Source organism: Zalophus californianus, chromosome 6, assembly GCF_009762305.2.
Source record: "Zalophus californianus isolate mZalCal1 chromosome 6, mZalCal1.pri.v2, whole genome shotgun sequence".
Taxonomy (NCBI): Eukaryota; Metazoa; Chordata; class Mammalia; order Carnivora; family Otariidae; genus Zalophus; species Zalophus californianus.
Window position 1 is genome coordinate 105,110,806 of NC_045600.1, and position 25,459 is coordinate 105,136,264.

General features: G+C 39.6%; 1 protein-coding gene across 1 annotated transcript; it reads right to left on the reverse strand.

The window, feature by feature from the left end:
* Positions 1-2,402: 2,402 nt before the first annotated feature.
* Positions 2,403-25,231, reverse strand: MTFMT (mitochondrial methionyl-tRNA formyltransferase). The gene is given in 10 exon segments (XM_027572216.1): positions 2,403-3,069; positions 3,072-3,233; positions 4,394-4,476; positions 5,339-5,417; positions 12,795-12,886; positions 17,365-17,440; positions 18,593-18,695; positions 20,302-20,424; positions 22,518-22,727; positions 24,986-25,231. Coding segments are annotated over 10 exon segments (1,185 nt in total). The 5' UTR covers positions 25,207-25,231; the 3' UTR covers positions 2,403-3,033.
* Between the last annotated feature and the right edge of the window lie 228 nt (positions 25,232-25,459).

The following is a 25,459-nucleotide window of genomic DNA, read 5'->3' on the forward strand; positions in this document are numbered from 1 at the left end:
CTAGGTGCATTACATATATATATTCCTCATGACATCCCTTGCAAAGTAGGTACAATTTTCATTTCATAGATAAGTAAATGGATTTAGAGAGGGTGAGTAAGCAGCTTAGACTTAGGGTCAGTGGCAGGGCCAGGGCTCATGCCATGTTTGTTGAAATAAGTGTCCACTTTCAAAATCTTCTATCTTCATTTTGAAATTGTTTGATGAATATTAAGAAAAGTGGTGAAAAGTTTGTACTGTCTTAAATACAAAGTATAAAACAATAAACATCTTTCGGCAGCCATTCTCAAGAGCTCGATTTTATGCTCAGGCAAACTTTTGTCACCCAAACCAAACCACGAGTAAAATTCTTTTTTTTAACAGAATTTACTGTGGTCTTGAGGTTCTAATCCTAGTATTGTCACTAGCTAGCTTTTGCTAAGTCCCTGTTTCATCTCTTAAATGAAATTGAGTTACTAAAATCATAGGACCTTTCCTACTCTAAAATTCTTTTCTTCCCGTTGGTCTGAAGGCATCTCAGCAAGCTCTTGCTGCCATCCAGAGGAGAAAATATTGTTGCAGGGTCAAAGAAGGCATTTGAGCAATATTAGACTGTGCTGACAATAATGTCTAGGACTTACTGAGTATCTACTATGTGCCAGGCAGTTCCTTGGGCATATTCTATGTGTATTTCTATTCTGCAAGGTAGGTATTACCCATGTTTTAAATTGAGAAATAATTAAAGAATTTAAGTAACTTGTCATAGGTCACCCAACTTTTAATAAGTAACTGAATTCCGTTTTGAGTCTGATTTTTTTCTGCAATGACAGGAACCAAAATAGAAGCATCTTGCGTAAGGAGGCAATGTTTTTGCAAATCCATCCTTTCAGCCAGAGCACAGAATAACCCGTGTTCCTGGGAGGACCCTGGACCTAGGGGTCAGCCCCGTAACTGCGGCTATAGTTCAGATCCTCAGATTCCTAACTTCCCACCAGTTTTTACCACTCTACCTTCCACCGCACTACCAAAGTTACCTCTCCGAAATGCCAGTCTGGTCGTGACTTCCCTGATTATTGCATGGAAGACAAAGACCTAAAGTCTCATGGTTTTCCAAGTCCTTGGTGACGTGGCCCTCCTGTCTTGCTCTTCCAGTCTTGTCTCCATCCACCCTATCCCATACATGTCACTTCTTCCATTTGCTCCCAAACACTGCTCTTTTTCCCCGTGTTTAACATACTGTTTGCTGCTCTTCAATGATCCACTGTTAGCTTTTTCCCAGCCAGGAGCATATGTATCTGTAGGCATGTAACTAGCTCATACGTTGAAGAGAAAGCATAACAGATTTGTGGATTAAAGGATAATAAAAGGCTAACATGCTCCCACCATCCAGTTAAGAAACACATTTCCATAACCCCCTGTGAGATAGTGTTCTTTTATGCCTCTATGCCTGTGTACATGCTAGAATGCTTTAGTCTGCATGGTGAACTATCATCATTTGGAACCTCAGATTCAGCTTTACCTCCTCTAGAAAGCCTCCACTGAATCCCTTATGGGAGACTTAATGTTTCCATTATGGCATTCATAACAGTATTATATTTGCTTACATGTTTGCCTCCCCAGTAAATTGAAGATACCAAATATTATTTAATCTTTGAATCTCCAGCAAGCAGCATAAAGGCTGGTAGCACAGCAAGTGTTCAGTAAATAGGATGGATGTCTATACAACCTGGTTTGCCTGAGAGAGTCCTGTTTTGTTTTGTTTTTTAAGATTTTATTTATTTATTTGAGAGAGAGAATGAGAGAGAGAGAGCACATGAGAGGAGGGAGGGTCAGAGGGAGAAGCAGACTGCCTGCTGAGCAGGGAGCCCGATGCGGGACCCGATCCTGGAACTCCAGGATCATGACCTGAGCCGAAGGCAGTTGCCCAACCAACTGAGCCACCCAGGCGCCCTGTTTTTTGTTTTTTTTTTTAAGATTTTATTTTTTTGACAGAGACACAGCAAGAGAGGGAACACAAGCAGGGGAAGTAGAAGAGAAGCAGGCTTCCTGCAGAGCAGGGAGCCCGATGCGGGGCTTGATCCCAGGACCCTGGGATCATGACCTGAGCTGAAGGCAGACGCTTAACGACTGAGCCACCCAGGTGCCCCAGAGAGTCCTGGTTTATGCCTGTTGTGCAGGAGTAATTATTATAAGTGCTTCCTTTACTCATGAATGTGCCTAATTTAGATGACCAATTATAAGATCACCCTATCAATAAATGTGGAGTGGATGAATTAATGAATGGAAAAAGATTTTTACTGATAGAATCTAGGAAGGAAGAGCCGATATGTAAAGATTTTCAAAAATTCAACAGCTGGCCACTAATGCCTTTCCTTCCCCAGAACTGCTTGAGTCTCTTGGAGACAGAGATGAGTTTGCACAGACCAGATGCTCAATAACCTTTATTGCACAATTAAGTTGAAAAATGTTAGCATATCCCTACATTAAGAAAACCTAGATGTAAAATATGAATTTATAGTACAGATTCATGTGACAGAGATGATTAAATATTATGTATGTTTACTACTTTATGAGAACTAGATGGTAGATAAATTTAAGAGCTGACTTTACGGCTTGTTAAAAATCAGAAATGTAGATTAAATACTGCTGAAATGATAGCATAATCAATGGGGACATATGATCTAAAAACTTTCATAGATGCACTTTTTTAAAGGAACCTCTATTCAGTAGGGGTATGTGTGTGTGTGTGTGTCTACACACACACTAGTTACTAGTTAGTTGCATTTGCTTTTAGGGAAAGATAAAATCTCCTTGAGTTTCACATTATAAATAAAAAATTTATTTACAGTTCTTTTTGTTATTCAAATAAAAAAGTGGGTTTTGACTACTGTTAAACAAAAAATGGGAAGTGAGGTAATTCATCTTTTTGACAATAATCTTCTTTCCTGTCCCTCCAACAGTGTCATCTTCTTTGAAAGTCAAGGTAATTCCTTGTAAATGAGGCTTTTAATAAATTACAAATATGTAGTAGGTTCTTGTCCATCTACTTCCTAACTACTTAATGCACTGTTGCATAGCAACAATTTTTTTTTCTCCTGCTTCTTCTTTGTTGGAAGTCTGAGAGTCTGAAATCTGCACTGCCTTGGCTGAGCTTGGGAATCTTTCTGGTACCAAGGGTGCAGATAACCATTGTAGAAATCAGTAGCTGTTAGTGTTTTTTTGAGCATCACTGATCGAATACCAATCCAGCCATCCTAAGGGCAAAAGACAAACAGTGAACAGGCAGTGGTGGCAAAACTGGTGGTAAATTTTAGCTTATACAACTTTTATCATGAAAACCTACAAATCTTTACCAAATGCCTAGCTGCAGATAGCACTGTACTAAGTGACATATATGATTCTTTGACTCTAAGTTTATTACTGAGTGATAACAAATGTACAGACCTGTATAAATTAAACCTATTTAAACATAAAGGGGGCAGAATAAAGAAGTGTGTCATACTGGCATGGTACTTTACAGTTTTCAGAATATGTCCATGTATCTTATTATGACTGGTCATCAAAAATGTAACCATTCTAAAAGTAGGCAGATCCAATATCATCCCCAGCGGAAATTGATTTTAGAAGAGAAAACTGATGCCCAGGGAGGTGAGTGATTTGTCCAAGGTGACATAACTCGTGGGACTTAAACTCACATGTTCAGACAACCCCAGCTTCTTCTAGGACAGCAAACTGCAAATTTGCAATATAGACCCTATACCGTTTGAGAATAAGCTGAAGAAAGATGAAAAGAGGCTGATGTGGGAGCTCTTTATCTACAGTCTGTGTAGGTCAGATCACCCTATCACACATTTTAAACACGGCCTCTTGAGCACGAAACATCGCACATAAACACCATATGAAGGAAAATACCAGAAAATGGAAGAAATGTGGAACATTTCTCAGGCCATTGTCATAAAATAATAATGGTTCGAAAGTCATTTTAAATAGGTTAAAAAATCTCCTCTTTAACCACTATGGAACAATAAAAGCAAGTAGGATACCTGCACTGTAGTAGTTCAGCTAGATACTCCACTACAGCTATCTTCTATGATCATCATATTAACACGATGAGTTGCTAGTTAAACAAGACTTGCTAGTTATTAACAAGAACTTGCTAATTAAATTACTACTGAGAATATACAAGTTTCTTTTAAGAAAGCCTAAACTTACTGAATCTTCTTTCAGTAATAATGCCTTGGTAAAACTTCATCATTTTCAAAAATTACACTAGAGATTCTACTATTTCTTAAGAAAAATTAAACTGTCCAGTGGCTCACTCTGATGGATAAACAGTTGAGTGAAGTCTTAACTAAAAATGATAAACTATAAACTCAATAAAACGAGTATAATTTAAAACTAAAGGAAAATATACCTTGCAACAAACCAGCAGTATTTGTGACTGTTTGTGGTATATTACTGATCCTGGAATAAGAGGTTGTTCTCTTAATTTTGAATCTAAAGAATTGGGGGGTGGGGAGAAGAAGAATATGAGAGAGAATAAATAATTAAGCAACTTCATGGTGCTTAAAAATAAAAAAACATCCCGGGAGGCAGTATTAATATTAGAGGACATACCTGCTGATGCCCTGACTCTGTAATCCAAACTTATGATGGAGCCACAGTGCTCTAATGCATCTCAAACCCAAAGGGAAGCTTTCCATACACATAGGAACTTACCTGTCCTTTACCCAGTCTCCCAAAGATCAACCTAAAAATGTCGAATTTAGAAGTTTTGACCATTTGGGGGAAATAACTAGCTACCAGTGGAGAGGTATACAGGAAGCTTAGGATCTAAGCTGGCCCTTCCATCCATGACCCAACAAATGAGATTCCTGGGGATCTCTGACTCCCTGAGCTGGACCAGCTCCTTCTGTGGCTCCCACTCCTTCAGCCCACCGTACTGGGAAGGCACTGATGCGCCTCAGAATGGACTGTGTCACGAAATGCTACACCCTGGCCTAGGATTCTCACTGAGCTGCCGAGGGATTTTCATTATGATATTCAGCAGAATGAAAATGACCAAGTCATTCTGCACTCCCTGAAAACCTTAGTGTAGGAAATCACAGAGCTTAAAATGGGATAGTAAGACTGCTTTGCCTACTTCCCACATTCTTAGGATGACTGAATGAAAAAATATATGAGAATGGACACTGCAAAGAGTAAGATAATAAATGAGTATAAAGCATTATCATTACTGAACTGACACAAACTAAAAGAATCCTTATTTTTAGTAAATGTGACCTATGGTAAAACAGATACATTTTCAAATGGAGTATAGTGAAAACATTTTCCACATCAGCTATTCAAAAGTTAGTACCAGTGAGGACTGAACTATTAACTTCTACCAAATCCAGAAGTTTAATGGTATTATCCATCCAGAGAGTCTGCAACGGAATCTGCAAATAAAATTAAAGAAGGTATAATAATGGAATACACTCAACCCCCAAACCCTTTTCAACTACTATTTTGCATTAATTTGGTCTGACTTCTCTCCCAGTTACAGAAGAATTGGGAACTGAGTCTCTAAATCTTATGCAACAGAACACAGATGCGACCCTCTACATCAGTCTCCAAGTTTGATAAGAACTTAAACACTATTTTAAAAATCAATGTTTATATCTTTATTAATATTTCTAATTTAAATTTATGCTCATTTAAAAAAATGCAAGCATTACAATTATGTTAAAAAAATTTAGAAAGTAGGGATACCTGGCTGGCTCAGTCGGAGGAGGAGCTTGTGACTCTTGAACTCAGGGTTGTGAGTTTGAGTCCCATGTTGGGCATAGAGATACTTAAATTAATAAAACTTTTTTTTTAAAGATTTTATTTATTTATTTGAGAGAGAATGAGAGATAGAGAGCACAAGAGGGAAGAGGGTCAGAGGGAGAAGCAGACTCCCCGCCGAGCAGGGAGCCCGATGTGGGCCTCGATCCCGGGACTCCAGGATCATGACCTGAGCCGAAGGCAGTTGCTTAACCAACTGAGCCACCCAGGCGCCCTTAATAAAACTTTTTTAAAAAGTTTTAAAAACAAACTGAGTGCTGCTGGCGTGGTGGGGGGTGGGAGGGATGGGGTGGCTGGGTGATAGACATTGGGTAGGGTATGTGCTATGGTGAGCTCTGTGAATTGTGCAAAACTGTTGAATCACAGATATGTACTTCTGAAACAATGCAACATATGTTAAGAAAAAAGAAAAAGAAGAAGATAGCAGGAGGGGAAGAATGAAGGGGAGTAAGTCGGAGGGGGAGACGAACCAAGAGAGACGATGGACTCTGAAAAACAAACTGAGGGTTCTAGAGGGGAGGAGGGTGAGGGATGGGTTAGCCTGGTGATGGGTATTAAAGAGGGCACATTCTGCGTGGAGCACCGGGTGTTATGCACAAACAATGAATCATGGAACACTACATCAAAAACTAATGATGTGATGTATGGTGATTAACATAACAATAAAAAATTAAAAAAAAAAAAAAGAAGACCAGAAGAGGGGATTGTTCTCTTATGCCCTAAATTAACTAACCTCTTGCCAAGGTTTAAATAAACAGACATTTACTTCTTTTTGCTTTTAAGAGAGCAAATACAATTATTTCTTGCATAACTGAATGGCAATTTTAACTCTGAAATAAAATTTAGATCTGAATTGCAAAAAAAAAAAAGTTTTAAAAAATTTAGAAATTATTCTGTATTCCCGTCCTGAGAAGTAGCCACTGTTAACAATTTGATGTGTATATCCTTGTATTTTTTTCCTGCAAATATTACAAAAATCTAGAACGTACTCTTACAAGGAACTTTTTTGCCTAACGACTGAAGCATGGACAACTTTCATCAGTGCATGCATGTCTATTTCCCTCTATATCTGTAGCACAGCACTTCCATCTTGACTATACCATAATTTATGCAATCAATAGCTTTATGATGGACATTTCAATTATTTTCAATTTCTTGCTACTATTAATAGCCATTTTCGCCAGCGTATGGACTTTTAAACTAGAGTAATTTTTTTCCCGTGCATAAGTGTTTTTATTTTTATGGAGTAATATTAGCCAGTTTTTTTCTCTCCTGGCTCTAGTGGTTCACGTCAAGCTCAAAAAGGGCTATCCCACACTTTAAGATTATTAAATATTATAAAATTATTCAACTGTGCTTTTCCCTCTGTTCTTTGTGGTTTCACTCTTTTACATTTTAAATGCTTGATCCGTCTAGATATTATTGACTTTGAAAGGCAGGATTTGAGGGCCTCCCCCTCTAATAGCTAACCAGTTCAGCTGTCCCAACCCTATTTACTGGATAATCCATCTCACCCTTCCCCACAATGTGAAATGCCACTTTCGTCACATTTTGATTTCAGACTAATAAAAATTAACATGTACCAGGAAATAAGTTCTCTCAAATTTCTAAAGTAAATAAATTTATTTTCAGACTGTAGTTCAATCCTCTATTTCATAGACAAGGAAAAGTGAGGCCCAGAGAAATGCAGCTATTTTCCCAAGTTTAGACACAGGTAGAGCCTAGGACCAGAATCTAGGTTTTCTCATTCTCAGCATTCAATGCTCTTTATGACCTCCCCCAAAGAGGACATTTAATTTTTCAGAAGAGTTAGATTGTTTCAAAGATCTGAATGTGACATCAAAAAATTAAATAAATTTGAAGAAAAGTTCATAGACATTCATGATCTTACATAAGATATGTTTTGGTACAATATCCTCTTCTATAATTTGCTGGCTTATTTTCCTTTCACCCATTTCCAGTAAAAGTTAGGAAACAATTTTCACATGTGTAACTTTTTTCTTTCAAAGAACTCAAAAGACTTTTGAAACATGCTGACTAAAGAAAAATTTGTATTTACTGAGAGTTATAAATATGCTAGGTATATAGTTCTTGTTCAGTATATATACTTCTTGTTCTTGAGGAAGGTAAAGCTCATCCTCACCTTACCATCACAGCATTGCAGAAAGGAAAGGGATGGTAAGAATATAGTCATCTCAGTATCACCATCGTTACTGTCAAAATCATATGTTTGCACGGATTTAATTCACAAGGTTTATCTCCTTTGATCTTGGCAGTTGTGGACATGGTTATTAACCCTGTTCTAGAAGTAAAAAAGCAGAAACCCAAAGATACGGATTTTGCTCTTGGGTGGTCATTGGCAGCTATAGGAATCAAATTTCACCTTCTGTTATAGCACAAGCTTTTTCTCAGTGAAGAGGAAAGGTGAATTGCAGAAGATAAGGATCATTTTATGGTAATGTGACTGTGTTTAACTTTTTTAAGATTTTATTTCTAAGTAATCTCTACACTCAGTGTGGGGATTGAACGCACAACCCCAAGATCAAGAGTTGCACGCTGTACCAACTGAACCAGCCAGGCACCCCTGTGTTTAACTTTTTGAGGAACTGTCGAACTGCTTTTCCATAGCAGCTGCACCAGCTTGCATTCCCACCAACGATGTATGAAGGTTCTAAATTTCTCCACATCCTTGTCAATACTTATTGTCTGTTTTTTAAATTATAGCTATCCTAGTGGGTATGAAGTGGTATCTCTGTACAGTTTTGATTTGCATTTCCCTAATGACTAATGAAAATGATCATCTATTATTATAGATCTTCTTGGAAGAAATATCTATTTAGATGCTTTACCCATTTTCTAATCACATTTGTCTTTTTGTAGTAGAGTTGTAAGAGATCCTTATATATTCTGGATACTAGACCATTATCAGATATATGATTTGCAAATACTTTCTTCCCCTCTATAGGTTGTCTCTTTGTATTCTTGATAGTATTCTTTGAAGCCCCAACAGTTTTTGATTTTCAAGTCTAATTTCTGTATTTTTAGTTTGGTTGCTTAGGCTGTAGACAACATATCTAAGAACCACTGCCTAATTCAAGGTCATGAAGATTTACCCCTATGTTTTTTCTTCCAAGAGTCTTATCATTTAAGCTCTTATATTTAGGTCTCTGATCCATTTGGAGTTTGTAAGGTAGGAATCCAAAATCATTTCTTTTGATTGTGGATATCCAGCTGTCTAAGCACCATATGTTAAAAAAACTATTCTTTCCCCATCAAACTATGTTGGTACCCCTATCAAAAAGCGATTGACCGTAAACATGAAGGCTTATTTCTGGGCTCTCAATTCTATTCCACTGAGAAACAGGTCTATCCTTATGTCAGTATCCCACTGTCTTCATTACTGTAGCTTTGTAGTAAGTTTTGAAATTAGGAAGGGTGAGTTCTTTAACTCTGTCCTTTTTCAAGATTTTTTGGCAATTCTGGGTCTCTTGGGATTCCATATGAATTTTAGGATCAACTTGTCAATTTCTGCAAAGACGTCAACTGGGATTTTTATAGGAATTGTGTTGAATCTGTGGATCAATTTGGGGAATAGTGCCATCTTAACAACATTAAGTCTTTCAACCCATGAACAACAAGGTCCTTCCATTTACTTAGGTCTTCTTTACTGCTTATTAGCTCTAAAGTTTCTTTTGGATTCTTTATGATTTTCTGTATATAAGATCATGTCATCTGCACATAGAGTTTTACTTATTCCTTTGCAGTCTGATTCCGTATTGTTTCTTTTTTCTTGCCTAATAGCCCTGGCTAGAACTTCCAGCACAATGCTGAATAGAACTGGTGAGAGTGGACATCTCTGTCTTGTTCCTGATCTTAGGTGGAAAGCTTTCAGGCTTTCACCATTAAATATGATGTTAGCTGTGGGTTTCTGTCAGGTTGAGGAAGTTCCTTTTTTTTTTTTTTTTTTAAGATTTTATTTATTTGACAGAGAGAGAGAGACAGCAAGAGAGGGAACACAAGCAGGGGGAGTGGGAGAGGGAGAAGCAGGCTTCCCACGGAGCAGGGAGCCTGATGTGGGGCTCAATCCCAGGATCCTGGCCGAAGGCAGACGCTTAACAACTGAGCCCCCCAGGCACCCCGAGGAAGTTCCCTTCTTAGTTTGTTGAACATTTTTATCATGAAAGGGTGTTGGATTTTTGTCAAGTGCTTTTTCTGCAACTACTGAGTAAATTATGTGGCTTTTGCCCTTTATTCTATTAATATGGCGTATTACATGGGTTGGTTTTTGTATGTTGATTCAACCTTGCATTCCTCATATAAACCCTACTTGGTCATGGTATATAATCCTTTTTTATATGTTGTTTAATATAGTTTGCTAATTCTGCTGAGAATTTTTGCCTCTCTATTCATAAGGGATACTGATGTGTGGCTTTTCTTTTCTTGTGAAGTCTTCATCTTGTTTAGTCCACCTTAGGTTTTGTACTAGCTGCTCCCTCCGCCTGGAATGCCATTTTCCTCATCTTGGCATGACTGGCTCCTTACTGTCTTTCAAATCAAAGCTGAAATGTCAGTTCAGAGATGCCTTCCCCATCTACCTAATCTAAAATAACCGCCAGTTAGTCTATCACGTTTTCCTATTTTAATTTTCATCAAAGAACTTACCACACTACCTGATATTTTTATTTATTTCCTTATTTGTTTCTGCCTTCTCACATCATCTTTATCTCTAATATCCGGTACAATGCCTGACACATAATAGGGCTCAGTCAGTTAAGCATCTGCCTTCGGCTCAGGTCATGATCCCAGGGTCCTGGGATCAAGCCTTGCGTTGGGCTCCCTGCTCAGCGGGGAGCCTGCTTCTCCCTCCACCTCTGCCTGCTGCTCCCCCTGCAGTACTCTCTGTCTCTCTGACAAATAAATAACATCTTTAAGAACAATTTTGCTTAATGAATGCATGAATAATAGCAGATAACATTTAATGAATACCAACTCTTTGCCAGATACTATACTAGATGCTTTATATACATTGTATCAGCCCTAATTTTCAGATGAACAAACTAAAGCTCAGAGGTTAAATAATTTTCCCAAGTCTATCAAATTAGGAAGTGGCAGAGACATGAAACCCAGCTCTGCCTGGCTCTAAAGTCCATATTCCTTTCTCTATGCCATTCTGCTTTTCTGTGGGAAAAGTACCAGGTTTGAAGTCAGACAGACCTGGTTCAAAACCTGCCTCTCACTAACTGGCAATGTGACCTTTAGCAATATTCAGTAACCATGCATTCTCAAAGTATTAAGTCCAATTTCATCATCTTAAAATCAGATGATACCCACACATGAGGTTGAGATCCTCACTGAAGAACCTGGCATGCTAGAAATATGCAGTGGCAGGTCTCCATCTTAATCAATGTTAGTAATAGGTGGCCCATTAAAAACCCTACACTTGGTAGGCCCCAAGTTCAAACAACCCAAGAGGCTATCAAAATGAAGGGGAAAAAAACCCAATACATTTGTCAAAGAACTGAGAATTGAACTTGGGTTTTTTAATAAGTATCGTTTTTAATTTTTAAAAAAGATTTTAAGTAATCTCTACACCCTCAATGTGGGGCTTGAACTTACAACCCTGAGATCAAGAGTCATACGCTCCACCAACTGAGCCAGCCAGGTGCCCCAGGTATTTTAATAAGTATTTAATAAATACTAAAAGTATAAATAAAGAGCTATTTAATAAGTTACAGTTACAACTTCATTTTGTGTACCATCTGTAGAAATTGATGATTTAAGAGAATGCATGGTTACTGAATATTGCTAAAGGTCACATTGGCAGTTAGTGAGAGGCAGGTTTTGAACCAGATCTGTCTGACTTCAAACCTGGTACTTTTCCCACAGAAAAGCAGAATGGTATAGAGAAAGGAATATGGACTTTAAAGCCAGGCAGAGCTGGGTTTCATGTCTCTGCCACTTCCTAATTTGATAGACTTGGGAAAATTATTTAACCTCTGAGCTTTAGTTTGTTCATCTGAAAATTAGGGCTGATACAATGTATATTGTAATTGTATACAATGTATATTGTATAAAAAATTGGCTACGGGCAGAAAGATATACTGGGAAAAGCACTGGATTAGGCATTTGAAAATTTAGATTCATTATTTTGTGATGGGGCACCCTGAAGTTCATTGCTTCACTTTCATTCCTCTCATCTATGAAATGGGTAATAAAACTTGGTTATGGGAAACTGCAGAATATATATGTATATTCAAAAGTGCTTTGTGAATTCTAAGGCCCATATAAAAACTTGAAGTTTAAAGAATATTTAAAAAATGAATTTCATATACACAAAAGAATTTTTGAAAGCAAGAACTCGAACATATTTGTACACCAGTGTTCACAGCAGCATTATTCACAATAGCCAAAAGGGGGAAATGACCCAAACCTCCGCTGACTGATAAATGGATAAACAAAATGTGGTATACACATACAATGGAATATTTTTCAGACTTAAAAAGAAATGACATTCTGATACATGGTACAGCATGGATGAACCTTAAGGACATTATGCTAGGTGAAATGAGCCAGACACAAAAGGACAAATATTGTATGATTCCACTTATATGAGGTACCTAGAATAAGCAAATTCTAAGAGGCAGAAAGTAGGATAGTGGTTACCAGGGACTGTGGGAAGGGGGATGGGGGAATTAGTGTTCAGTGGGTACAGAGTTTCAGTTTGGGATGATGAAAAAGTTCTGGAGATGGAGAGTAGCAATGGTTGCACAATGATATGAATGTACTGAATGCTACTTATTTATACACTTAAAAATTGTTAAAATGGTAAATTTATGTTATGTATATTTTATCTGATTAAAAGTTTTAAGAATAAAATGAATTTCAGGATTCTTAGGTTTAGTTCAGATTCATTCCTAAGTAAAAATATTTTGAAAATGAATTAAACACACACACAATTAGGTAAAACTGCAATCTGACTTCCAACTTACTATAGTTCCAATGGCACGATAAAGTCTGAATATTTGCTCTGAAGTTTGTTCCTCCCATTTTATACAGCTGGTACCAGCAGAAATCTTAGGGGCTACAAGATAAAGCCAAGAGCAAGACTAAATATCAGATTCTATGTCCATGAATTGATAACTATTTTTTTTAAAGATTTTATTTATTTATTTGAGAGAGAGAGCACAAGCAGGGGGAGTGGGAGAGGGAGAAGCAGGCTTCCCACTGAGCAGGGAGCCTGATGTGGGGCTCGATCCCAGGAGCCTGGGATCATGACCTGAGCTAAAGGTAGACGCTTAAGGACTGAGCCACCCAGGCGTCCCTGAACTGGCAACTACTGATGCTGAATGATACAAGAGAACTTGTATCATTTTTTCAACTTTTAAATACGTTTGAAATTTTCCATAATATAAAGTAAAAATAAATCAATCATACAAATACTAAAGGAAAAATGGGTGAATTTCTTTGTAACCTGGGAGTAGAAAAAGCCCTTCTAACAATGACTCAAAATCCAGAAGCAATTAAAGAATGACAAATATGACTACATAAAAATAAACTTTTAATAAAAATAAACTTCTGTAAGACAAAAAGAAAGGTCATAAATCAAGTCTAAAAACAAATGACAGGGGTGCCTGGCTGGCTCAGTTGGTAGAGCATGAGACTCTCAATATTGGGTTTGTAAATTCGAGCCCCATGCTGAGTGTAGAGATTACTTAAAAAACAACAACACAACAACAAAAAAACAAACCAGAAAGTATTTGTAATTTTTATCATAATACTTTAGATCTATTTATAACAAATATAAAATTTAGGGCGCCTGGGTGGCTCAGTTGGTTAAGCGACTGCCTTCGACTCAGGTCATGGTCCCGGAGTCCTGGGATCGAGTCCCACATCGGGCTCCCGGCTCAGCGGGGAGCCTGCTTCTCCCTCTGACCCTCTCCCCTCTCATGCTGTTTCTCTCTCTCTCTCAAATAAATAAATAAAATCTTTAAAAAAATTTAAAAAAAACAAATATAAAATTTATAATTACATGTTAATCTAAACATATATCTATGTAATAATAATGTAATATCTAGGACTACTTTATATCTATTATGTAGATTTATTTACATCTATCAAATAAAGTACTCCTAAAAACTGAGAAGAAAAAGCCCAAAAATGTGATAGAAAAATGGGCAAAAGATATAATGTTCCTTCCTGGAAAAAAGAAATGCCGAGTAGTCTTTAAACATACAAAAAGATCCTCAACCTCACTCACAGGAGTAATGTAAATTAAAACTACTCCAAGAGGCAATTTCTCATCTATTGGATTTGGAAGTAACATATGCTTCAAGTTATTTATAATGGCATTATTTGAAATAGCAAAAGTTTGGAAACAAACAAAATGTCCATCAACAGGGGATCTGTTGAATTAGTTATGATACATCCACATAAGTAAGAACTATGCTGCCATCAAGAGGAACAAGGAAAATCTCTTTTTACTGATAGGAAAGGATTTCCAGGGTACACAGTTAAGTAAAAAAAACAAAAACAAAAACCAACCAACAAACCAACCCAAAAAACCAAAGGTACAAAAGCGTATATATTTTATGCCACCTTTTGTGACAGAATAAAGGAAAAATCAACTTAAAAATATGTGGTATTTGCTTATTTTGATAAAAGGAAACAACTGGAAGGCTAAAGCATAAACTCATAAAAATGACTCACTCATGGAGGGAAACAGGGAGGAGCAGCTAGGGATGGAAGTGAGACTTCTGTGAGTATACTTTTTCAAAAAGCTTAAATTTTTTAATCAAAGATGATTTATATGATTCAAAAAATAAAGTTTAATCATAAAGAGAAAAAAAAGCAACTCTGAAAATTGAAAACAAACTGAAACAAATAAACCTAACTATATATCAAACTGGGTAACAAAACCACATGGGAAAAATAATCATCATCTCCAGTAAGTTTTGGACATAATACTCTGATTGCATACTCTTAGCAGGATATAGTCTATGGGCAAAAAAAACAAAAACAAAAAAAACCCTGCAGAGGAATATGAAATATTACTCAGCAATTTTACTGTTTTAATAACACTGGTGGTGTAATTTTGAAACTATTTTATGCCTAGCAATTAAATAAATAGGTCAGTATTAACTTTTGAAAAGATACTCAGTTTAAAAGAAAATATAAGAAAAACCCTGAAATTCAAAATTTGAATGGGGGGGGCTGGGTGGCTCAGTCAGCTAAGTGTCTGACCCTTGATTTCAGCTCAGGTCATGATCTCAGAGTTGTGGGATCGAGCTCTGCATTGGGCTCCATGCTCAGCCCAGAGTCTGCTTGTCCCTCTCCCTCTGCTCCTCCCCCTGCTCTCTCTCTCTCTCAAATAAATAAATAAAATCTTAAATATTTGAATCAGTAATGGTATGAACTCAAATATTATTTAAAAAATATAATGCCTCACCTTGTCCATTGACACCTTATCTTGGTGCACACTGTTGTACCAGATGGCATCTAAATACCACCCCCCTCACTAAAACAAACAAGGGGGAAATGGTTCATTCCAACATGGGACGGAAAATTCATAAGGTGAGTCTGGGACATCTTATAAAAGAAAGCAAGGAAGCACTCAAAAACTAGTTAAGGTTGTCAAAAGGATTCAGGACCCAACTTTAGGGGGCTCCCACTGGCCAAATTTGGGATGACTTGAGCAGGACAAAGAATTATAATTAACTGTAAAACACAATAAGTGGAAATCCATGAGTCAAATCATAATTTAAAAAACTCATTTGCCACCATAACTGAAGGTGATTGTGGCACCAACTTCTTATCTAAAAATTGGTAGAGAAAGAATTAAGCATTGATCCTGCCATTTTAGGATGAACTAAGATTCATCTTCAATTAATGAGGAAAAGCTCTTCTTTACAGAATAATGCCAAATATTAAAGGTAAAAGGAATTGGAAAATCACCATTTTGCAATCCCAAACGAAATAATTCATTCAGGGAAGAAGCACCAACCCATGCCAAAATCATTATGTGAAAGATTGTTAGAGAACAGGATGTTTGCATGGTGCCAAAGTGTTACCCCACAGATTACTTGCCAACTGCAAAGGGAAAAACAAATCTTTACACTGGACTCAACCCAAGTGATCAAACTCAACTTCACCAGCCTTGATGCAACCTGGTATTATGGCTCACTGATGTGACATCCAAAGACTAGAGCAGAGAGAGGTGACACTTCTCTGGTATATCCTTTTAAACAGTTTTGACTTTTGAATCATGTAAATGTTTTAAGTAGTCAAGAAATAAATCATAAGTAAAAATAAAAAACAATCCTTAAAATTAAAAACAAACTGAAACAAATACCACTGGAACACAACATCATCTATGAAATACTCTTTCCAAAAACTTCAAGCCTAAGTCTCATCAAGCCTTTAGAATTTCCAATTCACAAGAAATATAAAGGCTAGAAAAACAAGTTAAACAACACTGGAAGGAAATAGACAACTAGCCTATTCTCTTCAAAAAGTCAATGACATGAAGGGGGAAAATAATGGAGGAATTACTCTAGATTAAAGAAACATACCAACTAATTATAATTAGATACTAGTTTGAATAACTATACAGCTAAAAAATAAGTTTTTAGACAATTAGGAACATTTACGTACTGGATATTAGACACTATTAGGGAACTATTCATTTCTCTTAAGAGATACATGTTGAGGGATGCTTGGGTGGCTCAGTCAGGAAAGCGTCGGCCTTCGGCTCGGGTCTTGATCTCAGGGTCCTGGGATCGAGTTCTGCCCTGGGCTCCTTGCTCAGCAGGAGCCTGCTTCTCCCTCTGCCTGCGCTCCCCCTGCTTGTGCTCTCTCTCTCTCTCCCCCCCCGACAAATAAATAAATAAAATCTTAAAAAAAAAAAGAGATGCATGTTGAAGTATTTACGAATGAAAGAAAGGTTATGATGCATACTTCCACAGGATTAAGCAGAAATTCAAAATATATATATATACACTAAATATATACTAAACAAACACATACACAGAGAAAAAGAAAATATGACCAAATGTTAATAATTAATAATTACTGAGTCTGGGTTAAACAGGTATTCATTTTTTTTAAATTAAAGATTTATTTATCTTATTACCTTAGAGAGAGTGAGGGAGGGGCAAAGGGAGAGGAAGAGAATCTTAAGCAGACTCCCCACTGAACGCAGAACCCGATGTGGGGTTCGATCTCACAACGCTGAGATCATGACCTGAGCCAAAACCAAGAGTCGGATGCTTAATTGACTGTGCCACACAGGTGCCCTGGTATTCATCATCTTTTAACTTATCTCTGTGTTTGGTACTTTTCAATATAAAGAATAGGGAAAAAATTTCCAATCCTTCAAGAGACTACATGTTAAGAGGAGAAGGGAGATTATACCAGCCATTCTTTGGAAAGGGACATACAAATGGGCACTCGATCTTTAGTCAAAATGAAGGGCAATGTGCCAGTGAAGTCAGAGCGTTCAGGTGCTATCATGACAGACAAAAACCACATGAAGGGATAAGGGTCTCTGCAGCCTTCACTCACCATGTGTCACTCCCTCAGTTGGCTGCTGCCTTCCATTGCTCAAACTCTCAGGCAAATTTTTCAAAACTGAAATAAGCTTAAAAAAAAAAAGGGAGAGCAACATATTCAAGATGAAAAGAACAAAAGCAGAGATACATTATAATTGAGTACCATGACATTATGGAAAGCTTTGAAGGAGCTGTGTGGGAGGGCAGGGCGGTAAACTAGAGCCTTAAGCTGTGACGAGACAGGTCTCCTCAATGGAGTCTCAGTGGTGATACTCTCTGCAGAGGACAGAGCAAAAATGTGCTTCCAGAGAAAGCTGAGCTCCACTGGCTATGCAAACTCTTCTTGTCAGGACAATGTGTGCTCAGGAATCCACACTCTAACTCCTAGGAGGGAAGGCAGTGGAGCCTCAAAGAAGGAAAGTGTACTCTGGAGCCACACAGTTCTGGGTTCAAATCCCAATTCCACCACCTACTCAAGTGTCATTGTGGGAAAGTTATTTGACTTGTGTGGCCTTCAGTGTCATCATCTTTAAAAATTGGTGACAGTAATAGGCTACCTCAAGGTTTGTTTGTTGGGAAGGTAAAAAAAAAAAAATTAGTCTACAGAGGATCCAGAATAGTCCTGGCACACGAGCCCGTGCTCGAAAAACGAGAGCCACTATTATTACAATACCATTTCTGAGGCAAGTGCCCAGATTAGGAAGCACCACTAGATAGTTGGGGAAAAACTATCCTCTACAGAAAATTAACTAGTTCATATTAAGCACTGACTCAGACCTCCTGTATGCAGATTCGAGCTATACAAAGCCAAAGAGTTCATTTACAGTGAGGGGGTCAGCAGAACTCCAGGGCGTATGGAGGCGATGACCTCAGTGCAGGCGCAAAAGTGGAGGAATGCAGGGTCACTGAGGGGATGGCTGTTGGCCAGTTTGACAGGGGCGCCAGGCGAGTCTAGGAGCCAGAGGCTGAAACTGGGAAGCAGCATCTAATGGCCTCACTGGAACGTGGGGGGCCACAGAAGCTCGCGTGTTTCAGGAGAGCCTGTACTAAGTACCCACTCTGTACATTTCCCAAAGACTTACATGAGAAATGCCAACCTTGATTTTAGGAAGCAGGGAGAGAAATCAATTAAAAGAAACAAAAAGCTGAAAATGATGCGTTGCCGAAGTGTTCTTTGCATCACTGACAGGCAGGAGACCCAGGAAATGAGCACAAAGCAGTGGGATGTTAGAGAACCATACCATGTTGGCCCCCAGTCTTGACAGCACTTCCTCCAGTTCCTTGGCAGTGCACTTAGGTGGCACAGGAACCACCTCCTGTTTGAGAATTGGGCCGACATCAAACCTACCAAAAATCAAAAGCAAATAACAACATTACCGTTCCTTCAGATCAACAGGTTTATCTACATGAGTGTTTACATACCAAAAAGATAGTTTAACCCTGGCTGTGGATTTGACTGTTTAGCAAAAGAGAAACGTCAGTTTAAGAGAAGGGAAAGCAAAATCTGGCCTGTACTCAGATTTTAAATCTATTTTTTTTCTAAAGGAGAAAAGTATGGGAGGTTGCATATCAGGGATTTAATTGCACCTGCAAATAATTCCACCTTTAGTAACAAACAGTATTATAAAAGCTTCTATTTATACAATGAGGGCATAGAGCAAAAAATTTATTTTCCAAGTAAGTACCATTAAAAAATTCATGATTTCTTTCTATATTTCCTTTCTCAAAGGACAAGAGGTTTTTTTAATTAATTAATTTATTTATTTTTATAATGTATTATTTGTTTCAGGGGTACAGGTCTGTGATTCATCACTCTTACACAATTCACAGCGCTCACCATAGCACATACTCTCCCCAATAAAGGACAAGAGTTTTGCCTGGATTCTAATCATTGGTGATTATAAATAGGTACAAGTGTATTTGCATTCCCACAGTCTTACATTTTACATTAAGCTCCATAAATACTGGCTATCAGCTTTTATTAGAAATACGCTTCATTTTTTTTTAATTTTTATTTTTTTAAAGATTTTTAATTTATTTATTTGACAGAGAGAGAGAGAGACAGTGAGAGAGGGAACACAAGCAGGGGGAATGGGAGAGGGAGAGGCAGGCTCCCCACTGAGCAGGGAGCCTGATGCAGGGCTTGATCCCAGGACCCCGGGATCATGACCGGAGCAGAAGGCAGACGCTTAACGACTGAGCCACTCAGGCGCCCCAGAAATACGCTTCATTTTAAATACTTAACTTTGTGGTTGTTAATTCTATTTTCAACCTAAGAGCTTGAATAAAATGCTTATTATTTTACAAACATCCACAAAAAACAGTGAATAGTCTCTTGAATCCCCATAACATCACCCAGAGTTTAGAATTATCAAAGTTTTACAACTCATTTCATCTGTCCCTCTTGTTTTCTGAAGTAAGTTAAAGCAAATCCCAGGTATGCAGTTGTTCTTGTGAAGTTGTGAATTATTTTCTATGGGGACATGAGGTGATAACAGATAGAAGCTTAATATAATCCTGTTTTAGACTATAGTAGGATAAAAAAATCAAATGTTTAAGATAAATACACATTGGCATATACTGTAGTCTTCAGGTTCCAAAAATTTTTTGACCATAGAAACCAAGGCCAGCAGAACTACGATTCATTACAACTCATATACAAAAATCCATCTCTCATTTGCACAATGTTCTTTATAGAAATCCGGCTGTTAGTTATATAATTTACTCCAGTTAACAAGTCAAATATTTCACAAGGACTTACAGAGACACTACATAACGCCAAACCACATATAGTTTATATTAGAAACCAGGAAAAGACAGAGAGGGAAGGCACTCTGGAGTTAGAGGAATTAGTGAGCACCATCCATTCATCCACTTTCACGTCTCCTCCAAACAGACTGACATCAACATTCAAAACTACAAAGTCTAGAGACAAGAAAATATCTTCTACCTTTTAGGCCTAATTTGCATAATCGTTACTCCAGTAACTGTGTCTCCGTGAAGCACGGTATGGATTATAGGGGCTGGACCACGCCACCTCGGGAGGCAACTGGGATGGACATTCAAGATGCCACTGAGTCAGAAAAGGCAGAAATTAGTGTGCAAGTGGGCTTTACCATTTAGTTCTTGCTACCTAAACAAATATGCGACTTTTCATCATTACACTTCCCTAGAAAGTTTGAAAAACAAAGTTGAATCTAGTCTTATACCACCTGTAAAGGGAGCCAGAGATTAAGTTTACTCTCTTATAAGAGACCAATGAAACTCAATTAAAAACAGAAAAAGAACAACTATTCACTGTCCCAAAGATGTTCCACAACATTTTGTGATATCTGGGAGTTTTTTAAAGATTTTATTTTTAAAGTAATCTCTACACCCAACATGGGGCTCGAATCCACAACCCCGAGATCAAGAGTCACACGCTCCACCGACTGAGCCAGCCAGGCATCCCTGGGGGTTTTTAAATAAAAGCAAAAAAATACCTTTTATACTGTAGGAGGAGAAGCACTCAAACCCTCCTGTGCATCTCATGGACAATGTGAATATTTATAGTTTAGTCCAATTACCCTGTTTCATTTAGTTTGCATAGAGAATGCCTAAAACAAGCTTCTTGAATCCCCATCCAATGATCTATTCACTTTTGCTGTTTATCCCAACACACCTATTGCCCATAGATGAGCAATTTAAATCATTTACTAAGTAAGGTGATTAGTTTGATGATGTCTCCACCGCAGGAATATGCACTTGAGAGTGCATGTATACGAGAGTCTTATATTCAAAATTCCACTGTTCAGACCCGCCTCATTCACCCAACAAATATTTACTGAGCACAGTCCATGTGCTGGGGATACAAGCGACACTGAACCAAAGGAGGAAAAATACTGCCCTCAGGGAGCTTACATGCCAAGAGCGGGAGATAAGCAATACAAACCTGTGTAAAAAGTTTGCCAGATGGTTCTAAGGGCTGTGGAGGAAAATAAAGCAGAGAAGGGGTAGGAGTTCTGGGTGGGAGACAACAGTTTTCACAGGGGTCACAGAAAGTTTTACCAATAAGGAAACACTTGAACAAAGCCGTGAGGAGGTTAAGGGAATAAGCCATGCAGACATTCCAGGCAGAAGAAACAGTAGTATCTTGAAGAAGGTAAATGTTCAGCAAGTTCAAGGAATAGCAGAGAGGCTAGTGTGGCTGGAGTGGAGTGAACCTGAGGAGTAACACGAGGAGATGAGGCCAGACAGCCAGGAGGGGTCAAAACCCAGTAGGTAGGTCCTTATAGGCCCCTATAAGGACTTTGATGACTTCTGTGTAAGAACGTTGAGCAGAGTGACATGATCCAACCTCTGCTTTAAAAGGATCACTTTGGCTGCTGTGTTGGTAAAAGACTGAGAAGGCCAAGGACAGCAGACATCAGGCAGGGGCTACTGCAGAACCTGACAGGTGAATTCTTTCTAGAATTCAAAGACAGAGCCAATAAGATTTCCTGATGGATTGGATGTATGGTGTGAGAGAAGGAATCATGAGCCACTGAAAGGTTTTGAGTCTGAACAACCAGAAAGGCAGAGTTGCCATTTACTGAGATTAAGATTTGGGGAGGTTTTGGGCAAACGTTCAGGAATGTAGTTTAGGACATCTTAAATGTAAGGTGCCTATCAGACACCCAAGCAGAAGTGTGCAGGAGATGGTGGGTATCAGGGGCCTGGATTTCAGGGAGAGATCTGAACTGGAGGGACACGTTGGGGAACTGTCAGCATCTATACAGAATTTAAATGAGGGTGGGTGAGAGCCCAGAGATCAAGAGCATCACACATTTCAAAAATTCATGACACTAACAAAATTTTTTTTATCTTAAGAGAAAATAGTAAAGAAAGCAGAATTAGAATTCAAATCTTGCACTTTAGACACCAGGCCCATATATAAAGACCAAGGCCTCTATACTATAGTCCCTTTAAAAAAAAACTTACTAGGGGGCGCCTGGGTGGCTCAGTTGGTTAAGCGACTGCCTTCGGCTCAGGTCATGATCCTGGAGTCCCGGGATCAAGTCCCACATTGGGCTCCCTGCTCAGCGGGGAGTCTGCTTCTCCCTCTGACCCTCTTCCCTCTCATGCTATCTCTCATTCTCTCTCTCTCAAATAAATAAAATCTTTAAAAAAGAATAAAAAAAAACTTACTAGGGAAATTTAAGAATAAGAGCCTCACTCAAAAGTCGGCCAAATGAAGCTACCACTCCAACGTCGTACTCTCCGGATCCCACATCTGGCCACTCATACACTGGAAGCTGAGACTGGACAGCATATTGCTTCACTGGTAGTCCTTTTGGGGATGGGGAGGGCAGTGTGACCACCTCCAATTTTTCGATTAACTCTTCCTCTTTGTTTTCTCTAAGTTGGAAAGATTAGAAGAAAATGGGAGTGTTAGGGCAATGACTCAAAGCTAAAGTACTTCACATACTTCCATAGTACTTTTATGGTTAAATTCATGAGACATTTAAGGGTAAATGATTAAAACTAGTACGCTGCCTGGGTGGCTCAGTTGGTTAAGCGACTGCCTTCGGCTCAGGTCATGATCCCAGCGTCCTGGGATTGAGTCCCATATCGGGCTCCCTGCTCAGCAGGGAGTCTGCTTCTCCCTCTGACCCTCTTCTCGCTTGTGCTCTCTATCTCTCATTCTCTCTCTCTCAAATAAATAAATAAAATCTTAAAAAAAAAAACTAGTACACTGAGAGACTGAGTTTTTGTTTTTTATTTAATTTTAATTATTTGTAATTTAAAGAGCCACATGTGGCTAACGGCTAGTTTGGATAGCATGGTTCTAGAAATTTCCTGTGCATACAGAAACATATGGTACATTTTACACAAATAGGGTATTGCTTATACTGCTCTGCATTTTGGTTTTTCCCTCTTAACAACACTATATTACTATTATGTGAGTCTTTTTAAAAAGTGGGTCAAATATACATCTGCTTGTATATCTAGCAAACATTTCTACAATAAGAAACTGAAAACAGTGGCTGTCTCTGAAGAGAGGAACTGGAAATGGAAGACAGAGGTGGAAGGAACTGACTTTTCACTGTATGTCCTTTGAACCTTTTGAATTTTGTACCACAACCATGTGTTAGCCAAACAAGAAATACTTTTATTTATTTTTAAAGATTATATTTATTAGAAAGAGAGAGAGAGAAAGAGTGCACACGTGAGGCAAGCAGGGAGGAGGGGCAGAGGGAGAGGGAGAAGCTGACTCCTCGCTGAGCAGAGAACCCGACATGGGGCTGGATCCCAGGACTCTGAGATCACGACCTGAGGAGAAGGCAGCCGCTTAACTGACTGAGCCACCCAGGCACCCCTCGATCCAATAAATACCTAAAAAAAATATATATATATATATATATATATATATATCTCCCATGGACATCATTCCATAGCAGTACATGTAGTACTACCTCTTTCTTTTTACCTGCTTCATCGTAGTCCAGTGCCTAGAGGGTGTTAGTTTCTTTACCAGTTACTACATCACGTGTTGAGGAGTTATGAGAAAAGGAGTATATAGGAGGGCCCTAAAGACAAAGCACAGGAGTAATGGAGCTGCCAAGCAAAGCATCAGCAGAAAGGTCAGGACACATGCCATGAGATTCTGGAAACAATCTGAGGAAAGCATTTTGTGGAGAGTACATCGTGGAGGGTGTGCAAAAAGAACATGTGTGAAGGGAGCGTTTCAGGGTGTGTGCACAGAGCAGAGTGGTGGAGGGAGGAATATGATAGGAGGGGATTGATGGGGTTGTCAATAGGAGGGGCTGCTGTGAAGAAGACTTGATAGAGACGACAAATAAGTGTTGGGGGTGCATCAGGAAAAAACGCTGTGGGAAAATAACAAATGGAGGCTGGGGGAAGGCAGACAGAGCAGTATAGCTGGGTCAAGCCACCATATAGCATGGACTCTCAGAACAGGTTGGATCTCAATTTTCCCCCCCAGTAAACGTCATTTGTTAAATCGTAGAAATACAAAATGAATACCTAAGAGTTCTGGTTTATGAATTTATTCAGTTGGAAATAGTTCGTTTTTGGACTGTGTCCTGATTTCAGGCCCAGAAAACTCGGTCCCGTTGTATACAGGGAGGAGATGGGGAGGGGAGCGGAGAAGTGAGACATGGGTCCGCATGTGCCCGGTAAGAAGGCCTGAGGATTGGAGGGTACAAATTAAATGAATAGGAGGCAGAAGGAGGAATTTGGAAGAGGAGGACTTCGAAGTCAGACCCCGTTTCAATGCCCGACCTGCTCAGCTGATGACCCTGGACAATCGCTTAACCTCTCTGAGCTCCGGTTTCCTTACACACAAATGGGGCAAGGAGGTGGTAGCAGAGGACAGAGGTGATGTGTGCAAAGCGACTAGCGCCGGCTTGGCACGTGGGGCACGCGCTAGCGTTTGGAGAACCGAGAGACAGAGCCCGGAGAGGGAGTGTAGACCGGAGGGACCAGGCGGGTACCGTGCACCTTCCGGGCGCCTGGAGACGCGGAGATCTGGGCCCAGACCCTTCCGGCTCTGCTGCTTTCCCTGGCGAGGAGTGCAAACCCTCGGGGCCGGCCGCAGAGGCTCGGCATCAGCGCCTTGTGCAGCCGGGCCCCCCAAGCCCCAGCCCTGGTACCTGGCGGCGTGCAGCGCCCGCAGCGCCTCGCAGGCGAACTGGTCTGTGCCGAGGAAGAGCACCCGCCAGGGCGGCTTCTCGCGGACTCGGACGCCCCGGCCATCCTCCCCGGCAGGGGACCCGCCGAGCCCGGCCAGCGCTCGCCACTGGGGGCTCCGCTTACCGCCCGGACCGCCACCCCCAGGCCGGTGCCCCCAGCAGCGCCGAACCAGCGCCCTCATGACCTCCGGGAGCGACCTATCCTGCGCAGGCGCGTCAGGGTAAAAGGGAGGGTGCGCGTGCTCGGCCGGAGGGGCGGGGCCGGGGAGGAGAGCTGATGGGCGTGGTCAGCTAGCGACTTGAGGCGTGGTCTGTGTGGTTGGAGGTGTGGCCTGTGTGGTTGGAGGCGTGACCCGCCTATGTTGGAGCTCCGGTAGGAATTTGCTGGCGCGAGCCTCCCCATGATTTTTATTCCATTTGTTTGCACGATTTAGC